This window comes from Mytilus californianus, unplaced genomic scaffold (assembly GCF_021869535.1).
Source record: "Mytilus californianus isolate M0D057914Y unplaced genomic scaffold, xbMytCali1.0.p SCAF_6, whole genome shotgun sequence".
NCBI classification, from domain to species: Eukaryota; Metazoa; Mollusca; class Bivalvia; order Mytilida; family Mytilidae; genus Mytilus; species Mytilus californianus.
The window spans coordinates 34537855-34560564 of record NW_026262712.1 but is presented as its reverse complement, the minus strand read 5'-3'; the positions used below and the strand labels follow the sequence as shown (position 1 = coordinate 34560564).

The following is a 22710-nucleotide window of genomic DNA, read 5'->3' as shown; positions in this document are numbered from 1 at the left end:
TTTAATTACTTTTCAGCAAAGACAATCAATAATTCTGATTTGAAAATTAAAACTTCATTTAATTTACGTAGAAAAAAGTAATTTTTCACGAGTAACACATGTACTGTAATACGCATGCGTGAAATTGTCATCAGCAGATAGGATACTTAATCACAAAATGCAAAATGATTTCATGCTTAATTAAACGAGTGGAACTAATATCTATTATATTCAAACACTTTCAAAGGTAATAAAATTTAAAACCTGGTGATTTCCTGTCAATTTGATTTATAAATAAAACAAATCCCAGAAATGAATCCGGAATTAATCATACCTTAGAATTGTCGCAAAACTTCTGGTTTAAATTCTGTCTAAAATTGAAAGAAAGGTTAGCGATGTCTGAGAAATTAACCATTTTGAGTCACCAAAATAATTTCAAATTTAAACTGTTACCTTTCATAAACTGTTCTTGAACGTTTTGAGTAAAATAGTAAGAAAATTCATGAAGTAAATGGGATGAAACAGCCAATACAAGTTCGTTGATGCTATGAATCTAGTGACCATTGGATTTCATCAATTTGAAAAAGGGCACCAACTTTTACGACATCTCAAAATGACCGAAATTGTGTGAAAAAATTTCAGGATCCTTGGTCACCGTGCTATTTTTCAAGCTATAAGTCGTGCAAAATTGCCCAAATTTGCAGAGACTGTTCATGAAAAAACACTTTTTTGTGAATAAAAAGAAATCTATGAGATAGAATTTTGAAATAAAATATGAGAAGATAGGTTTTATTATATGCTATTTTAAGGAAATAAAAAGAAAAAATGGTGTCACTGAACTTGTCTTTTTGCTACAAGTAAAAATTGAAAATTTCACTATCATTCCAGTATAAAAAAATTTACTATAAGAGTTATCTCCCCTTAAATGGCTAAGTTGAAAAATTGATTTTAAAAACACAAATATTTGGTACTTGTTTAAACATTTTGGATAATGCAATAAATCACTTATTTTTCTTTATACAAATATACAGTCTTACGCATAAATTGCAAATCTGTCTCAAAATTTGCAGATTTAACATGTTTAAGCATAGAACTAGACCGATTGTGTATTGCAATTGTACAATCCAAGATGGCGGTATACAGTGAAACTACCTTAAAGCAAAGAAGAAATACTTGTTATTCTTCATCATTCCAAAGTCACATGCAATAATGCCATCAACATGAAACCATAGCAAATATCTAACTGCATGTTAGAAATTGTACCAGCCTGTGCACTAGCTGCTCTTATAAATAGTTTTCTGCTGTTGAGTACTCACTGTTTCTCCTTACCATAAATGCCATACCTTACGGTTTTTCCTAAATATTGTGTTATCTCCCCTGGGTTTGATCTCTTTGACATACTCCATTTTTTAAAGTTTCTACCATCGAATTCCTTGAGCCTTGAAACTGTGAAAAAGGTTTCCATGTCAACAGACAGGATATCCAAAATATACTCTGCATTTCTAAAAAGTGTTTGTCTAAACCCTGTATCCAGATCTACCACAAAAACACTCTTTCCACCAGAATAATACATTTTCTTCCCATCAGGAGACATATGGTAAGCTTTTGCAACAATATCTAGGTCACCTGCCAAGAAGAAAAAAAAACAATACTTTTAACCATATGCTAAAAGTAAATGTGTCAATCTGAGCAACTTGAGGTAGTTTGTAAAAGTTATATTTTCTTCAATTTCTTTGTCTATATTATAAAACTTTATACACAAGGTGGCTAGTTTCAAACCCGAGATATTTTCACATATGCGGTTTTATATTTTCAGGACCATTCAAGCAAACATGAAGTTTCTTGTCAAAAAATTCAATTAGAATTTCAATCAATTTCAAAAAGGGGTTCTCCATTTAATATCCTGAAACCACAAATTATTTTTTGTTCTTCCAACAATCAAGTACCATAACTCTGGAGAAAAAAAGAGAAAATTAATAAAATTGATTTCAACAGGTCTTTAGGGGTCCAAAACATTTCATTAAATTTCAATGAATTTCAAAAAGCAGTTCTCTATTTATCATCTGGAAAACAAAAGTGCGACGGATGGACTGACAGACAGACAGACATGTTTATATACTGTCTCTGTTAAGTAGGGGTATAAAAAAATCGACAATTAAGCATTCATCTGTTCTTGGCAAAAATGTATTTACACTTTTGATTTGACATCATTATTCTATGGTTGTAAGTGTTCAGACAATAAATTTTAAATAAAACAGCCAAATGCCTAATATCATGGCAGGGTGATTTTTTTTATTTGCTTTCTTTTCATGCTTATATGAATCTTTTCTTTCGCTTTGTGAACAAAACCATTGTTTTAATTCCAATAAAACAAGGGTGTATGTGTGTTAGTTTACAAATTAATTGCAATGTCAGTTGTATATTGAAAAACACACAACATATTAAGAAAAATTTGTAAAGGGTTCTGCAGAATTCTGTGTCTATAGAAATAAGAAGATGTGGTATGAGTGCCAATGAGACAACTCTCCATCCAAGTCACAATGTGTAAAAAGTAAACAATTATAGGTCAAAGTACGGCCTTTAACACAGAGCCTTGGCTCACACCGAACATCAAGCTATAAAGGGCCCCAAAATGACTAGTGTAAAACAATTCAAACAGGAAAACCAATGGTCTAATCTATATAAAAAAAACAAGAAACAAGAAACACTTATGAACCACATCAATGATCGACAACCACTGAACAACAAGTTCCTAACTTAGGACAGTTACAAACAAATGCAGTGAGTTTAAACGCTTTAACAGGCGCCAACCTTCACCCTAACCTTGAACATTAGTGTAACATTACAACATAGAAAGACACACTATAAAATATCAATTGAAATGGCTTAACTCAATCAAAAAGACATATTAACAAAAACAAGTAAACATACACTGAAAGAATAAATTTGATCTATGACACAATATAAATATAATATTAATAAAAAAAGGGGGGGGAGATGTAAAACAAAATCAAAAAGACAAGTATAACCTTGGACCAAATGGTGTTAAATAAAATAACGAACACTAGTAAATTTAAATATAATAATTTTGTAGTTAGGAGTACTAGCCTGTGATTACTGTTGTCAGTGCAAAAGTGTCATGTTGACTGTAAAAATAAGTGCATTTATCAGTAATCTAAAGAATTTGTTTTTTTATTAATTTTTTTCTCTAGATGCTTTTTCTTGATCTTCAAGATAAGCTTTTGTCCAATTTTCATAACTATCAAATACAAATGTATCATGTCAACTCATTAAATGCCAGACTATCTGTAATTGTGAATTACAAGGAACTAAGCTCCAGCTATCAGATGATTTTTTTTTTGTATTAAATTGGTACTTGGTATTTTGGTGATTTTTTAATGTCAAATAATGAAAACCTATTGCTTATGTAGCCATGAGTTTTGACCAGTTGTTTTAAAATAGGTTATTTTTTTAAATATTTGGCATAATCTACTAGAATGTGATGAATATATGGTTAATAATTCCAAAAACTTCTGTCTGTTTATGCATATTGTGAACATGCACTTTGACATCCTGACTAATAATTGTGGCGGTGTTGTTCTTTCTCACATGCATTTTAAAGATATGTTTATGTCATTAATAAACCAAATATTGCCCAAATGTTGTCAATTGTCTGACATTAACCTTTTAAATCAAATAAGAACGATTTATAAAATGAACAAATGTCACTTGACTTTATAATATTAACCTTTATACATTCCAAATCTTATGTAACGTTAATATAAGATATTAAAGTATAAAACACAAGAGTGCACACGCTGAAATGTCTCGCCTTCTTTACTAACCATTGATTTTATGTTGATAGTCCTAAATATAAAGCTTTACGACAAGTAACACATAAACGTAACATGATCCAAGAAAATGAGGTCAAGGTCAGATAAACGAAACAAGAAATACATGTACACCTTACAATCATTCAATAAACCAAACATAGTTTACCTATTGCTTATAGTTTCTAAGAAACAGTCTTAACCAAGAAAACTTAATATTGACCAATGAACCATGAAAAAAAGGTCAAGGTCAGATGAACCATGCCAGACAGACATGTACACCTTACAATCAATTTATGCATTAAATATAGTTGACCTATTGCTTATAGTATCTAAGAAACAAACTTAACCATAAAAACTAAACATTGACCAATGAACCATGAAAATGAGGTCAAGTTCAGATGATACCTGCCAGACAAACATATACACCTTACAATCCTTTCATACAACAAATACAGTTGATCTATTGCTTATAGTTGAAGAAAAACAGACCAAAACACAAAAACTTAACACTGAGAAATGAATCGTGAAAATGAGGTCAAGGTCAAACAAAACCTGTGAGACTGACATGTCCATCATAAAATATTTCCATACACCAAATATAGTTGACCTATTGCATACAGTATTAGAAAAAAAAACCAAAACTCAAAAACTTAACTTTGACCACTGAACCATGAAAATGAGGTCAAGGTCAGATGACACCTACCAGTTGGACATGTACACCTTACAATCATTCCATATACCAAATATAGTAGACCTACTGCTTATAGTATCTGATATATGGACTTGACCACGAAAAACTTAACCTTGTTCACTGATCCATGAAATGAGGTCGAGGTCAAATGAAAACAATCTGACTGGCATGAGGACCTTGCAAGGTACGCACATACCAAATATAGTTATCCTATAACTTATAATAAGAGCGAATTTAACATTCCAAAATATCTGAACATTTTTTTCAAGTAGTCACTGAACCATGAAAATGAGGTCAAGGACATTGGACATGTGACTGACGGAAACTTCATAACATGAGGAATCTATATACAAAGTATGAAGCATCCAGGTCTTCCAACTTCTAAAATATAAAGCTTTTAAAAAGTTAGCTAACGCCGCCGCCGGATCACTATCCCAATGTCAAGCTTTCTGCGACAAAAGTCGCAGGCTCGACAATAAAAATCTTTCTAACCTGATAATGATTTAGATGTCTCAAAAGTCTTTATATCAATCAAGTATAGATTACAATTTTTTTTATTTGATGCAACAATGTATTTTTCATCCTTGGTAATAGCTACATTTTCTATGTAATATAATACTTCCTCATCCTCATCGTCTTCCCCCTCATCATCATCATCATCATCATCATCATCATCATCATCATTACAATCATCATTAATCTTATTATCATCTTTATCGATAATATCATTGCTGTTATCAATTTCCTTGTCGGTATCAACTTTGCTGTTATCAATTTCCTTGTCGGTATTAATGTTGCTGTTATCAATTTCCTTGTCGGTATCAACGTTGCTGTTATCAATTTCCTTGTCAGTATCAACGTTGCTGTTATCAATTTCCTTGTCAGTATCAACGTTGCTGTTATCAATTTCCTTGTCAGTATTAACGTTGCTGTTATCAATTTCCTTGTCAGTATTAACGTTGCTGTTATCAATTTCCTTGTCGGTATCAATTTTGCTGTTATCAATTTCCTTGTCAGTATTAACGTTGCTGTTATCAATTTCCTTGTCAGAATTAACGTTGCTGTTATCAATTTCCTTGTCAGTATTAACGCTGCTGTTATCAATCTCCTTGTCAGTATTAACGTTGCTGTTGTCAGTATTTTGATGGCTGTTATCAATTTTCTTTTCATTTCTAGGAGGTATAAACGGTTGTAATATTCCTGTCTTGTAGGCTGTTTTCTTTACTATGTCCACTACCCAAATAACTTGGCCTCTATAAGATGGTGTTATAGCATAATTTTCTGATCCTGAACGAATAAAAAAGTTTGAAAATCAATTTTATTAGGACATGTGACTAGTTTTTCCTCATCTCAAACAATAAGGGATATAAAGAAGAAATTTATTTTTGTCCTATGAAGGCCTCCTTCAGAAGTAAAGTCTTTACAATGACAAATAACAGGATAAAACAATAATTTGTATATATTAGGGGAGGGCTGAACACTCTCAAACATGTGTAACTGTGAGAAATATTTTGATGAGCCTGTATCAAGCCAACTGCTTCAGTTGTCTCTTGTTAGTTTGTTCTCCTTGGGTGCAGGAGGTCACAGGTTCAATTAAATTTAAAAAAAATTAAGGGTCCGTGTGCTTGTTTTCGAAATATAAGCCATTGAAAATTTGGCGGGAAATAATTCTCTCTTGACTTTTCATATATTTAACATTGGCACCCTTTTTTTAAAAAAAATATGAAAAAATAACAAGGATTTTACAGCATTTTCAAATATGGCTTTTTAAACTATATGTAATAAAATTATGAAAAGAAAAGTAGGGGTTAGCGGGCAAAAATTTTCAATGGCACTACATTGATAAAAACAGAGGATTCCAAATATCTGGCAAAATATCAAAAACATGAGGAGCGAACATCCTTAATTTGTTTGGCTGTTGGTTTTCTCTTTTGAATTGTTTCACATTTTGTTATGTCCTATTATCATTTTTAAGAAAGCATGTGCAAAAATTAGGTCAGTAGAGATAACGGAAACACACATATTATCATATTTGGCCTTTTATATGATGAACATATACTGTGGATTCATTGTTATTTGGGGTATACTAATATGGTCCAAGGACACAGTTATCGTCCTTTGGTTTTCGTTGTCTACGAATATAGTCCCTAGTGTGAACAGTGTATAACTTGCATTTTTTTTTTATACACTTTCCCAATTTATTTCTTGATATTTTATGCATGAAATATTAAGTAAGGGGATGAAATTACATGTTAAAAAAATTTGGGTGCTGAATCTTTATGTTAAGTAGTGATTTGGTCCAGTTAAAAAAGGTCAAAAATTAGAATGTCTGAAGCTGTCAAACTGAATTGTAGCCCCCCTTAACACAGAATTGTCAATATTTTGAGTTAGAGCTGGTAGAAGTTTCTATAATTTTGATATTATTTGTATCAATAGTAGTACACTACACTGTAAAAATCTTTTTGAGATAGAGCAGGTGCGATTTTTTTAATTTGAATTTATTCTCTAAAAGAAATGCACTACGAAATAACTGTGTTCTCGGGCCTAAGAGATGAATTCCGTAAATGTAGATTCTGTACTTTGGCAACTTTCCTGAATGATTTGCTGGTTTCAATTTGTCAAACTCAATAAAAGTAAAGGATTTACATCTTTGTTTGACAGAAATTCTGTTAAAATGTCCCTTTTTGGCATTATACGGCTAAATAAGCATTTTAAAGCAGTTTCCATTTTATGCCTAAGAGCCATGGTGACTTTCTATCTGACAGCATTTTATGTTCCAGATATTTGTGTTTCTATGCTAAAATCAAATTTAATTAACCATTTGTGAACTCTGAATCTAGAGAAAAGTAGATTATCACAGAAAAAATGTGCAGAATATTTGTATTTATGTCCCTGGTTAAACGGCCTGTTTGATGTATGTGAAATGTGAAGAGCTTTGTACATATAATCTGTAGTCCATCACAAATATTTCACTAAATCTGTAAAAAAAAAACACTTTACAATGATCAGTACACCCTATTCATTTCATATGCTACCATAATTTTCTTCTTTAGGATAGTAAGAGGTTCAAATATATGCCAATTGAGACTAAAACTACATGCAATTTTTCCATTGAAAAGTGAAAAACTGGTCATCAGACCATACTGTCTGCAAAAAAAAGTTGAATTCAAGAGTCCTTTTGCAATTAGACTTCTTGTATCATGACATCTTAGCATAGAAATGAGCAAAAAGTAACAAATTTCCATTTCTTATAGCCTCTGTGTGCATTTTTATATGTAAATATGGGCGACGGCCTAAATCGACTCTATATAATTCTCAGTCTTACATGGCCTAAGACCATTTTATACTCATGTGGTATGCTTTTTGTAACTTTTCTTTACATTTGAAGTACATTTAATATATATGGAAGAATAATGTATGGTTAAAAAACTTCAAAAACTTCAAATTGGTTGAAAAAAATGCATGTTTATGTAAGGCTTCCCTTAATTCGAAAATCTCTATTTTCAGGCACAGGCTCACATAAATTTGACTTTTGAATAACTGTAATAAATCTGATAAATCAAATGAGTGTTCCGTTGCTATTAATACTTATTACATTATATTCAAGAGTATTTAAAAAGCAAATTTTTGTAATATTTAAATTTTTTAGGCCAAAATCTTGACAGTTGAAAATATTTGATTTAAACGTCAAAAATAAACATCCAAATTTCAATACTAAAATGGCCCTAGTTTCTATAATATATATCCTATGGCCATGAAACTTGGCCAACTATCTTATAATTTCCTAAGCTTAGGTCATGCAAAGTTTTATTAAAATTGGTCAAGTCTTTCTATCCTATTAGGTCCAAGGACACAGTTATCGTCCTTTGGTTTTCCTTGTCTACGAATATAGTCCCTAGTGTGAACAGTGTATAACTTGCATTTTTTTTTTTAACACTTTCCCAATTTATTTCTTGATATTTTATGCATGAAATATTAAGTAAGGGGATGAAATTACATGTTAAAAAAATTTGGGTGCTGAATCTTTATGTTAAGTAGTGATTTGGTCCAGTTAAAAAAGGTCAAAAATTAGAATGTCTGAAGCTGTCAAACTGAATTGTAGCCCCACTTAACACAGAATTGTCAATATTTTGAGTTAGAGCTGGTAGAAGTTTCTATAATTTTGATATTATTTGTATCAATAGTAGTATACTACACTGTAAAAATCTTTTTGAGATAGAGCAGGTGCGATTTTTTTAATTTGAATTTATTCTCTAAAAGAAATGCACTACGAAATAACTGTGTTCTCGGGCCATATGTGGATTTCGTGGATACGAGTGAACCAAGAAATTAAATGTTCAACGAAGTACAAATTTTTGATAGGCTTGTATATAGTCTTTTGATAAAACCATGAAATCAAATATCCAAGAAAATACAATTTTTCATTTATCCACAAAAAATGGTACCCACAAAAAAAAATTAATCCAAAATTATAAAACATACCATAACATAAGCATGTTCTTGTAAAACCAGCATTTTTTTCTGCAGGAGAACAGGAAATTTCAATATCTGTTATTTTCTCCCCAGTTTGAAGATTATACAAGAAAACTTCCATCTTCGTTGTAAAAATCACCAGAATATCTTTCTTCTGACCACATATACAATATGATAAAGTTTCTTCAACAGGAATAGAGTAAATCTGTTCTCCAATGTGATTCATAGCTATGAAATCACATGATATAACTTGAACAAGAATCAAAGTGTCGTCAACAACAGAATGGACATACTTATAAACATTCTTACGATCTTTACTGACAACACCTTCTATTCTTTTGACAAGATAATAGTTCTTAATATTCCACAATTCAATATGGCGTAATCTGCAACCTGCAAAACATTCGAAAAATATGGAATTCAGTTCTTTTAATTAACTGTTAATACAGAGATAATCTTGCTAGTGTCACACATAATCACAAACTTTTATCACTTTTCATGTTATTGACGCAGACACTGGCAACATCTCTATCTATGTCTTTCTGATAGTGACTATAACTAAAGGTTCCTATAAATTCACGGCAGAATGGGTTTAGCAATAGTATGAGGTACCAGTATCAACCAAAAGCAATTACAAGTCTCTGTCACATTACTAGTGAACACTTTCTGAGAATACTTTGCATTTTTTTAAGCATTTGTGCTATCATTCAAATCTTGCATTTACAGAAGATAGTATTCAAATTATCTTAAGGATGTAGTTAGGTGAAATTAAAAAAATTTGAAATTTTAATATGGATACTAAAAATCAAAAGAGCAAAATAAGCTCAACATATTGATAGGTTAATATAGAACTCCTTTTCAAAATATCTAATTTATAACTAGAGGCTCTAAAGAGCCTGTGTCGCTCACCTTGGTCTATGTGAATATTAAACAAAGGACGCAGATGGATTCATGACAAAATTGTGTTTTGGTGATGGTGATGTGTTTGTACATCTTAATTTACTGAACATTTTTCCTGCTTACAATTATCTCTATCTATAATTAACTTGGCCCAGTAGTTTCAGAGGAGAAGATTTTTGTAAAAGATTACTAAGATTTACGAAAAAATGGTTAAAATTGACTATAAAGGGCAATAACTCCTAAAGGGGTCAACTGACAATTTCGGTCATGTTGACTTATTTGTTGATCTTACTTTGCCGACATTTATCGTTTTTTACAGTTTATCTCTATCTATAATAATATTCAAGATAATAACCAAAAACAGCAAAATTACCTTAAAATTACCAATTCAGGGGCAGCAACCCAACAACGGGTTGTCCGATTCATCTGAAAATTTCAGGGCAGATAGATCTTGACCTGATAAACAATTTTACTTCATGTCAGATTTGCTTTAAATGCTTTGGTTTTTGAGTTAAAAGCCAAAAACTGAATTTTTCCCCTATGTTCTATTTTTAGCCGTGGCGGCCATCTTGGTTGTTTGACCAGGTCACGCCACACATTTTTAAAACTAAATAACCAAATGATGATTGTGGCCAAGTTTGGTTTAATTTGGCCCAGTTGTTTCAGAGGAGAAGATTTTTGTAAAAGATTACTAAGATTTACGAAAAATGGTTAAAAATTGACTATAAAGGGCAATTACTCCTAAAGGGGTCAACTGACCATTTCGGTTATATTGACTTATTTGTAAATCTTACTTTGCTGAACATTATTGCTGTTTACAGTTTATCTTTATCTATAATAATATTCAAGATAATAACCAAAAACAGCAAAATTTCCTTAAAATTACCAATTCAGGGGCAGCAACCCAATAACGGGTTGTCCGATTCATCTGAAAATTTCAGGGCAGATAGATCTTGACCTGATGAACAATTTTACCCCCATGTCAGATTTGCTTTAAATGCTTTGGTTTTTGAGTTAAAAGCCAAAAACTGAATTTTACCCCTATGTTCTATTTTTAGCCGTGGCGGCCATCTTGGTTGGTTGACCAGGTCACGCCACACATTTTTAAAACTAGATAACCAAATGATGATTGTTGCCAAGTTTGGTTTAATTTGGCCAGGTAGTTTCAGAGGAGAAGATTTTTGTAAAAGATTACTAAGATTTACGAAAAATTGTTAAAAATTGACTATAAAGGGCAATAACTCCTAAAGGGGTCAACTGACCATTTCAGTCATGTTGACTTATTTGTTAATCTTACTTTGCTGAACATTATTGCTGTTTACAGTTTATCTCTATCTATAATAATATTCAAGATAATAACCAAAAACAGCAAAATTTCCTTAAAATTACCAATTCAGGGGCAGCAACCCAACAACAGGTTGTTCGATTCATCTGAAAATTTTAGGGCAGATAGATCTTGACCTGATAAACAATTTTACTTCATGTCAGATTTGCTCTAAATGCTTTGGTTTTTGAGTTATAAGCCAAAAACTGCATTTTACCCCTATGTTTTATTTTTAGCTGTGGCGGCCATCTTGGTTGGTTGGCCGGGTCACGCCACACATTTTTTAAACTAGATACCCCAATGATGATTGTGGCCAAGTTTGGTTTAATTTGGCCCAGTTGTTTCAGAGGAGAAGATTTTTGTAAAAGATTACTAAGATTTATGAAAAATGGTTAAAAATTGACTATAAAGGGCAATTTCTCCTAAAGGGGTCAACTGACCATTTCGGTTATATTGACTTATTTGTAAATCTTACTTTGCTGAACATTATTGCTGTTTACAGTTTATCTCTATCTATAATAATATTCAAGATAATAACCAAAAACAGCAAAATTTCCTTAAAATTACCAATTCAGGGGCAGCAACCCAATAACGGGTTGTCCGATTCATCTGAAAATTTCAGGGCAGATAGATCTTGACCTGATGAACAATTTTACCCCATGTCAGATTTGCTCTTAATGCTTTGGTTTTTGAGTTATAAGCTAAAAACTGCATTTTACCCCTATGTTCTATTTTTAGCCGTGGCGGCCATATTGGTTGGTTGACAGGGTCACGCCACACATTTTTAAAACTAGATACCCCAATGATGATTGTGGCCAAGTTTGGTTAAATTTGGCCCAGTAGTTTCAGAGGAGAAGATTTTTGTAAAAGTTTACGGACGACGGACGACGGACGACGGACGCAAAGTGATGAGAAAAGCTCACTTGACCTTTCAGGTCAGGTGAGCTAAAAAATGGACCGGAAAAGGTTAATTCTGACTTTTACCTTATATTTAGCATTGGCATTATTTATCATAAATGGTAAATAAAATAAATCTAGAATACGCTTAAATTTTGGTACATGATCTTTTATGAGTTATTGAATTTCTTGTATGAAAAGAAAAGTGGGTGATATGGGGCAAAATAGTTTACCTTGAATCATAGGAAAAACCTAAGGAGTCTGAACATCTGATGTTGAACTGTTACACCACTGTCCCAGGTTAGGGGGAGGTTTGGTGGGCCTTCAAACTAGTTTAACCCCACTATATTCTATATGTGCCTGTCTCGTCATTGAGTTTAACAATTTGTATTTGGCGAAACGATTCTTCAACTTTGTACTTAAACACTTTGTGCCTTAACTTTTTTATTCCAGTGTTACAGAGGAGTCTTCTGAAGACAAAAAACACATCTGGAGTACAAAACTATAAGCCAGCGTCTCTTTTCACAAAAAATCTTAAAGAGTAAACTCGTAAGTCATACACATTTCAGTATATCTTACGATCAATTTCAATCATAAGATTTTTAGTGAAAAGAATTGCTGGTATCCATGATGAGTTTATCTGTAAGTTCTTTTAAAGGAGCCTGTAGTTCAGAGGTTATCATTATTTCATGTCTGGCATATTTGTGTTTTTCGTAAATTGCTATGTTATAAATTATGCCATTAGTTTTCTCAATTGAATTGTTTCATATTTTTCATGTCGGGGACTTTTATACCCGACCAAACGATATTGGTTTTTCTCATTGTTTGAGGCCGAATGGTGGCCTATAATTGCTTACATCCACTTCATTAGAATTCGGGTGGATAGTTGTCTCATTGGCAATCATACCACATCTCCTTATTTTTATATAAACTTTAGTATTTTTTCAAAGACATTGTACATTACATGCAAATATTGTGATGAAAGAACATAATCAAAGTACTTGTGAGCATTGAAGGATAAAGATTGCATTCATTTTGCAGTGAGAACTAAAAACTAAGCATTGCATTCTACAAAGCATTGGAAGGCAATACTATGAACCGGTTCAACTACAATTATGGACAAAGGAAGATGATTCCAATTTCAAATATAATTTTAACAATGATATTGATATTTTTAGAACAGAAGAAAGCTGTACGGTTGCCTATAATTGCTTACATCCACTTCGTTTGAACTTTGGTGGATAGTTGTCTCATTAGCAATAATACCACATCTCCTTATTTTTATACTTAAGATTTATGCACCATGAACAATTCATATAATTTGTCTTGACAAGTATGATGATACATATACACACCATTTCGTAACTTGAATATTTGAGTATATATTTTATTGATAAATTTATTGAAATGCTCAATGATAGGATGTATAAAATTTTATGTTTATCTCAAAAGAAGTGATAAAGTCTGGAAAATTGTTAACTATTGAGCCAGTCGCATAAGAGTTTTGATAGTGTGAAGGCAATCTTTACCCCAAAATGCAAGTCCAATCAATTAGGTGGGCATAAGGAATCATCTTCATTTCTACCCACTTTATGCCTTCTCAAGCCTTTGAAGGGTGGAAATGAAAAAATTCACGCAATCTGTAGTGTATTAACAATGAGTGATTATACATACATAGGACAGCCATATTCCCATTCTGCATCAAATCAAAAGAGTTAACATCAACTATGCTCTGGCTGAAGTCATAGACTAGAGGTGATCCTGCCTTGAACAATACATTGGTATTAGGGCATAAGTAATTGATGTTGACCTTTCTACACAACTGACTGAATTCTTCTGTTTCCTGTGAATAAAAAACAGAACAAGAACTTTTTAAGAGCACACGAGTTAGAATAAGCCCTCTCACTAATATTTACCAACTGTTATACATGATCAAACAAACACTGTAACTTTCTTCCTTGCAAATATAGCTTACTAATCAATGCTTTTTGAAGGCCAGAGATGTTTTCTGAAAGTAAGTTAAGGATGTTCTTAGGTGAAATTAAAAAAATCTAGAATTTAAAATTGATACTTTAAGTCAGAACAACATCAGTTAATGACAAAATAAGCTAAATATATTGATAGGTTATGGAGCTCCTTTTCGAGATATTAAGTTTTTTTAAAAATGGCGGGAAAAGGCTGACTCGGACTTTTACCTTATATTTGCATTGGTACTATTTGGGTCTCAAATCGAAAGAAAAAAAATCTAGAATTTGCTTAAATTTACCACCTTTTATGCACTATTGAAGTCTTATATCAAAAGAAAAATGTGTGTTATGGGGCAAAATATTTTACCCTGTATTGTAAGAAAACAAGAGTGCACACGCTGAAATGTCTCGCTTTCTTTACTAACCATTGATTTTATGTTGATAGTCCTAAATATAAAACTTTACTACAAGTAACACATAAACTTAACATGATCAAAGAAAATGAGGTCAAGGTCAGATAAACCAAAAGAGAAATACAAGTACACCTTACAATCATTTAATAAACCAAACATAGTTGACCTATTGCTAATAGTTTCTAAGAAACAGTCTTAACCAAGAAAACTTAACATTGACCAATGAACCATGAAAATGAGGTCAAGGTCAGATGAACCATGCCAGACAGACATGTACACCTTACAATTAATGTATACATTAAATATAGTTGACCTATTGCTTATAGTATCTAAGAAACAAACTTAACCATGAAAAACTTAACTTTGACCACTGAACCATGAAAATGAGGTCAAGGTCAGATGACACCTACCAGTTGGACATGTTCACCTTACAATCATTCCATATACCAAATACAGTAGACCTAATGCTTATAGTATCTGATATATGGACTTGACCACGAAAACTTAATCTTGTTCACTGATCCATTAAATTAGGTTGAGGTCAAATAAAAATTGTCTGACTGGCATGAGGACCTTGCAAGGTACGCACATACTAAATATAGTTATCCTATTACTTATAATAAGAAAGAAATTAACATTACAAAAAATGTTGACTTTTTTTTTCAAGTAGTCACTGAACCATGAAAATGAGGTCAAGGACAATGGACATATGACAGACGGAAACTTCGTAACATAAGGTATTTTTATACAAAGTATGAAGCATCCAGGTCTTCTAGCTTCTAAAATATAAAGCTTTTAAGAAGTTAGCTAACGCCGCCGCCAGATCACTATCCCTATGTCGAGCTTCCTGCGACAAAAGTCGCAGGCTCAACAAAAACGGCTGAGTCCGAACATCTGACAAAAATTTCTAAACCTGACTTAAGTATATCTTTAAGGTGGTTTATGATCAGTAATTTTAATATTGTTTTTACTCAAATGATTATGAAAATTATTTTAATTTCTCACCTAAAATTTTCTTATTTTGTGCATATATTAACTTGGTCAATATAACACATGTATATAGTGAAGGGTTATGAATCATGTCCTGGCAAAATATATCCTTATCGTAGCCTGTAGTTTTGAAATGCATGAAATTCCATGAGCAACAAAGAGTTGCTTTCAATATTGTGAAAGTAGAGCCCTGCATTAGTAGATATTAGTAGATATTAACCAAAAAATATACAGACAGTGGGCATAATTAAACAGAAAGTATCCTTCAACTTTACAACTATACAGTACGAAAGTAGAATTCACTTATCAAATTCTATATTGCATCTTAACTAAATCGGAAACAGTTGATAACCACAAACCAACCTATTAACCTACTCATTTTACTTTCCTCTTGTCTTTATCCTGGACTTACCTTAACGTCTGCAAGTCTTAAGTACATCTGTTGTACGAAAAGTTTTGGATTAATCTCCAACGCCTTTTGTGACAGCAGTAAAGCTTCAAATACCAAATCAATCTGTCTGTCATCAGTTTGTCTTCTGGCCAATTCAAAATCTTCCTGTACAGATCTGTCAAATATCATGACATCAATATAATATCAATATAGATAATTCAGTAAAACCTGCCTAAATCAAACCCTGCGTAGATCTGTAAGCAGTTGAGCTAGGAAAGTACTTTTTTAGGTCAGTCGGTTAGAGCACTGCCTTGTAACACAGGGGTCCCAGGTTCGAGTCTCGGAGGAGACAAAGTGATTTTGTAAGAAGAATCATGCTCTCCATTTACAATTGTATGCAACATTTCCTGAAACCCCAATAAAAAATGACATAAAGATTTTCTAAATTTACAGTAATAAGTAGAGGTACAGTACAGCAAACAAACCTCACAAAATTATAACCCCCCAACCCCCTTTACATAAAGCAATAGAATAGTCCATGATTTGATTAACAAAATATAAACTACTGATGAGTTGCCTAATGTTGATTTTTTCAAGTATGCAAATTGACCTCTAGACACTAGACGTTTTATCTTTTATTCTATGTGTTGTTAGATTGCTGTCTCATTGAAATTTATCCATCATCTTCTGTTACTCTTATCCAAGGTTACATTGATGAAATTTAATTCTTGCCTAAATGTGTCAAAAATATATACATGATAATTGAAGAGGTTAGCCTTTGTAGATGCTCAGATACACCAGTTCCGGGATACGGTAGTTAGTTGAATCTGTTATGTGACTTCTATCACCACGTGACAAAAAAGTAGGCATTGTCACTTCCAACATATGTCAAGCGAATTGGTGAAAAAATTTGATCTTATACTGCACAAATCATTTGAGAAATTAAAATCTAATAAGTTGGTCACCCTCCCTTCAGTCGTACGGTAATTAAGATTACATACTTACGGAACATAAATTATTTCTAGACTACCCTGCAGAATGACGATTTTGAAAGTGCTTGATACTTTAATAGAGCAGGGATACAGGCGCGCCTTCTTTCTGGTAAATGACGTCATAAGGTCATGCTTAGGGCTTTTATAGCTGATTACACAGTATGGGATTGGCTCATTGTTGAAGCCTTTACTGTGCTCTATATTTGCTTTCATGTAGGTTAAAAGCTCATAAGAGCTTATGTTATGTCCTTATTTGTATACTATGCCGACTCTAAATAAACCTGATTTATTTATTATATTTAATATTTCATCCCCCTTCTTTGGTCTGTGGTGCTTAGTCGTCTTATAACAATAATACCACAGTCATTTTTTCTATATCTACTGTAAAATATACAAAATTTGGACAGGCATTATTTTTCTTGAGTTATCACTTTACGTGTGCAAAACCATCCCCCATGCATATAGTTTGTACAAGTCAATAATATTGCATGAAATTATCCCCAGCATTGGAATTGCTACAATATACAACAAGAGTGCACACGCTGAAATGTCTTGCCTTCTTTACTAACCATTGATTTTATGTTGAAAGTCCTAAATACAAAGCTTTACTACAAGTAACACATAAACGTAACATGATCCAAGAAAATGAGGTCAAGGTCAGATAAACGAAACAAGAAATACATGTACACCTTACAATCATTCAATAAACCAAACATAGTTGACCTATTGCTTATTGTTTCTAAGAAACAGTCTTAAACAAGAAAACTTAACATTGACCAATGAACCATGAAAATGAGGTCAAGGTCAGATGAACCATGCCAGACAGACATGTACACCTTACAATCAATTTAGGCATTAAATATAGTTGACTTATTGCTTATAGTATCTAAGAAACAAACTTAACTATGAAAACTTAACATTGACCAATGAACCATGAAAATAAGGTCAAGGTCAGATGATACCTGCCAGACAGACATATACACCTTACAATCCTTCCATACATCAAATATAGTTGATCTATTGCTTATAGTTGAAGGAAAACAGACCAAAACACAAAAACTTAACACTGATAAATGAACCGTGAAAATGAGGTCAAGGTCAAATAAAACCTGTCAGACTAACATGTTCATCATAAAATATTTCCATACACCATTTATAGTTGACCTATTGCATATAGTATTAGAAAAAAAGACCAAAACTCAAAAACTCAAAAACTTAACTTTGACCACTGAACCATGAAAATGAGGTCAAGGTCAGATGACACCTACCAGTTGGACATGTACACCTTACAATCATTCCATATACCAAATATAGTAGACCTGCTGCTTATAGTATCTGATATATGGACTTGACCACGAAAACTTAACCTTGTTCACTGATCCATGAAATGAGGTCGAGGTCAAATGAAAATTGTCTGATGGGCATGAGGACCTTGCAAGGTATGCACATACTAAATATAGTTATCCTATTACTCATAATAAGAAAGAAATTAACATTACAAAAAATGTTGATTTTTTATTTCAAGTAGTCACTGAACCATGAAAATGAGGTCAAGGACAATGGAAATATGACAGACGGAAACTTCGTAACATAAGGCATCTATATACAAAGTATGAAGCATCCAGGTCTTCTATCTTCCAAAATATAAAGCTTTTAAGAATTTAGCTAACGCCGCCGCAGCCGTAGCCACCGCAGCCGGATCACTATCCCTATGTTTAGCTTTCTGCGACAAAAGTCGCAGGCTCGACAAAAATAAGGAGATGTTGTATGATTGCAAATGAGACAACTATCCACCAAAGTTCAAATGAAGTGGATGTAAGTAATTATAGGCAACCGTACGGCCTTATGACTGTTAAAAGTATTTCAAATCAGATGTTTTTCACTGAAACACCCCCAACAAATAAAAAAATAAACAATAAAATACAAAACCTGAAAGAGGAATAATCAAGTTTTGATGTGAGAAATTCTACATTCAGCAGGCATTCTTCTTTCAAACAAGAAATGTTCCCATTCATAATAAGATGATATGGTAGGTTGCCCAGTTTTCGTCCATTGTAGGTGCTACCATATTTGATTGGCTGAGATGCTACATATCTGTCTGTTGGTTCTTTCCCATCATTCCTGTTTACAAATGGCTTCTTGTGATCTGTTTAGTGTACAATTGTAAAGGAATTATTACATTTTTTTAGTAAAAATATTCATGGTATTTCTACAATAAAGTAATTATTATATAATATTTATGATTGATTGATTGGTGTTTAATGCCACTTTTTGCTTTTTGGCAGTAAGATTTTATTGGTGAAGGGAGGCAAAGTCCCACAGACTTCTGCAGGAAGACTGACATTAATGATCAATTAAGATTGGAGTCAAACACACCTGTCGCATGCAAGGTTTCGAACACATTAACTAAGTGATCACAGGCTAGTGATACAGTAGTTGGAGTACTTAGACCACTTGTCCGCTGAGGCCCCTAGTATATGTAAATGTTCCATGGAACTCTGTGACTACAGTTGAAGCTTGTTAACTGGAAGTTGAAGAAACCGTAAGAAAGTATTCAACTTATCCGAGGTTCTACTCATCCAAGTAGAGTGTGAAGTCATACATTTGGAATGCATGAAATACAGTATGAGGTTTGTGTCAACTAGATATTTTGATAGATGTGCCTGTTTACAATATGATATGACAATTCATGATAATGAACACGGTTTCCCCTGGGTCAATTTTCTTCTCTACCACCTCTTTCAGACAAGAGTGCACACGCTGAAATGTCTGGCCTTCTTTACTAACCATTGATTTTATGTTGATAGTCCTAAATATAAAGCTTTACTACAAGTTACACATAAACTTAACATGATCCAAGAAAATGTGGTCAAGGTCAGATAAACCAAACGAGAAATACATGTACACCTTACAATCATTCAATAAACCAAACATAGTTGACCTATTGCTTATAGTTTCTAAGAAACAGTCTTAACCAAGAAAACTTAACATTGACCAATGAACCATGAAAATGAGGTCAAGGTCAGATGAACCATGCCAGACAGACATGTACACCTTACAATCAATGTATGCATTAAATATATAGTTGACCTATTGCTTATAGTATCTAAGAAACAAACTTAACTAGAAAACTTAACATTGACCAATGAACCATGAAAATAAGGTCAAGGTCAGATGATACCTGCCAGACAGACATATACACCTTACAATCCTTCCATACATCAAATATAGTTGATCTATTGCTTATAGCTGAAGAAAAACAGACCAAAACACAAAAACTTAACAATGAGAAATGAACCATGAAAATGAGGTCAAGGTCAAATAAAAACCTGCGAGACTGACATATACATCATAAAATATTTCCATACACCAAATATAGTTGACCTATTGTATATAGTATTAGAAAAAAAGACCAAAACTCAAAAACTTAACTTTGACCACTGAACCATGAAAATGAGGTCAAGGTCAGATGACACCTACCAGTTGGACGTTTACACCTTACAATCATTCCATATACCAATGAAAGAACCTTAGTGAGCGCGCTCACATACCCCACATCCCCACATTGTCGTTAGAGAAATAAAATAAGTGTAAGAAAAAAATTGTATCAGAAAAAAAAATTGAATCATACTTTCCTGTCAATATGCACATCTACATAGTATGTCCTTATTATCTACACAGTTTCATGAAATTCTGTTGTGTGGTTTGAGAGGAGTTGCGATGACAAAAGGTTGCAGTAGTATATTGGGCAAATAAGTTCAAAGGGGTGTAACTCCTGGAAAAAAAATTGAATCGTAATTTCCTGTTGATATGCACATCTACGTAGTATGTCCTTATTATCTGAAAAGGTTTCATGAAATTCTGTTTTGTGGTTTGAGAGGAGTTGCGATGACAAACTATTGCAGTAGTACATTAAAGTAAATAACTTCAAAGGGGCATAACTCCTCGAAAAAGAATTGAATCGTAATTTCCTGTTTATATGCACAACTACATAGTATGTCCTTATTATCTAAAAAGGTTTCGTGAAATTCTGTTGTGTGGTTTGAGAGGAGTTGCCATGACAAGAAACCGGACTGACAGACTGACGGACTGATTGACGGACAGACAGACACAGACAGACGGACAGACAGACAGACGGACAGACGGACAGACGGATGGACAGGTCAAAAACATTATACCCTCCGCAACTCGTTGCGTGGGGTATAAATATAGTAGACCTACTGCTTATAGTATCTGATATATGGACTTGACCACGAAAACTTAACCTTGTTCACTGATCCATGAAATTAGGTTGAGGTCAAATGAAAATTGTCTGACTGGCATGATGACCTTGCATGGTACGCACATACTAAATATACTTATCCTATTACTCATAATAAGAAAGAAATTAACATTACAAAAAATATTGACTTTTTTTTCAAGTAGTCACTGAACCATGAAAATGAGGTCAAGGACAATGGACATATGACAGACGGAAACTTCGTAACATAAGGCATCTATATACAAAGTATGAAGCATCCACGTCTTCTAGCTTCTAAAGTATAAAGCTTTTAAGAAGTTAGCTAACATCGCCACAGCCGCCACCGCCGGATTACTATCCCTATGTCGAGCTTTCTGCAACAAAAGTCGCAGGCTCGACAAAAAACAACATATTTTTCCCCACTTTGAATTTTTTTTTTGCCAACTTAAATAAACATATTTTATCATATGTTTAAAATTTTCCTTCTTTTTATCAAAAAAATTCAGTTTGCAGCTAAAAAGATTATGAAGTACTCACTTCAGAACTATTATTTCTATCATAGTTAAAGGAAAAAGTTTAAAGTTAGAGATTTTTCTTAATTTTGAACATTTATCTTAATTATAACAGTTTTCTTTTCGAGACCATCGTTAAAAGAGAAGAAAAAAAAGAGATATAAAAGTATGCTTCACCTGTATGTTTGCACCTGTCCTAAGTCAGGAATCTGATGTACAGTAGTTGTCGTCTGTTTATGTAGTTCATATGTGTTTCTCGTTTCTCGTTTTTATATAGATTAGACCGTTGGTTTTCCCGTTTGAATGGTTTTACACTAGTAATTTATGGGGCCCTTTATAGCTTGCTGTTCGGTGTGAGCCAATGCTCCGTGTTGAAGGCCATACCTTGACCTATAATGGTTTACTTTTATAAATTGTTACTTGGATGGAGAGTTGTCTCATTGGCACTCATACCACATCTTCCTATATCTATTCAAACATGTTCGTTGCTAAAACGATTGTGAACTACCCATTTCAAAACAATTACTTTTTTAGGTGACATGTGACGATATTCAACCACACAATTTCATTTAACAATACAATCAACACCTTTAGTAGTTAGTCCATTGTTGTCGATAGCTTTGAAATGCTGATTTTTGATTTTCTATCAAAATCCTTAGTATTGTCTGATCAGGGAAAAAGTCTGAGAAACTGCCAAAAAATAAACAAGATGGACGAAATTGAACCATTTCTTCGCCAACAATTAATTTTCATTCGCCACAATTTTTATTTTTTCGCAAAATGCAAAATAGCAATTGCCAGGTGCAACCCTGAATGTGTATTTAAGTTCCGTACTTTTTGTGTGTATCATATGTACTAAACAATAAGCAAAAAATAAATATGTGTCTACTGTTTACTATGATGTAGGCATTTTCCCAACAAAATTTACCCTAAGCAAACATTTCATAAATATTATGAGATAAATATTAGTATTTATTTGGTCTCTGGTGGAGAGTTGTCTCATTGCCAATCATACTACTTCTTCATTTTTTTTTTCTTTATACACAAAAAAATCCTGATATATTCTCATTCATACATCTATAGGTTCTGCAAATAATAGAAATAGGAA

At 32.8% G+C, this 22710-nt stretch overlaps 2 protein-coding genes across 2 annotated transcripts in view; both read right to left on the bottom strand.

Moving 5' to 3' along the window:
* Positions 1-13934, bottom strand: part of LOC127705333 (uncharacterized) — a 45364-nt gene extending 31430 nt beyond the window's left edge. Inside the window, exons 1-4 of the mRNA XM_052209647.1 lie at positions 13772-13934; positions 8986-9369; positions 4996-5790; positions 1323-1605 (exon numbers count right to left, since the gene is read on the bottom strand). Coding sequence (XP_052065607.1) covers positions 1323-1605; positions 4996-5790; positions 8986-9369; positions 13772-13799 — 1490 coding nt within the window. The 5' untranslated portion in view covers positions 13800-13934. The remainder of the gene's footprint in view (positions 1-1322; positions 1606-4995; positions 5791-8985; positions 9370-13771) is intronic.
* Positions 13935-15864: 1930 nt separating this feature from the next.
* The window catches only part of LOC127705590 (NACHT and WD repeat domain-containing protein 2-like), a 44476-nt gene continuing 37630 nt past the window's right edge, over positions 15865-22710 (bottom strand). Inside the window, exons 12-13 of the mRNA XM_052209917.1 lie at positions 18780-18996; positions 15865-16033 (exon numbers count right to left, since the gene is read on the bottom strand). Of these exons, the coding sequence (XP_052065877.1) occupies positions 15865-16033; positions 18780-18996 (386 nt within the window). The remainder of the gene's footprint in view (positions 16034-18779; positions 18997-22710) is intronic.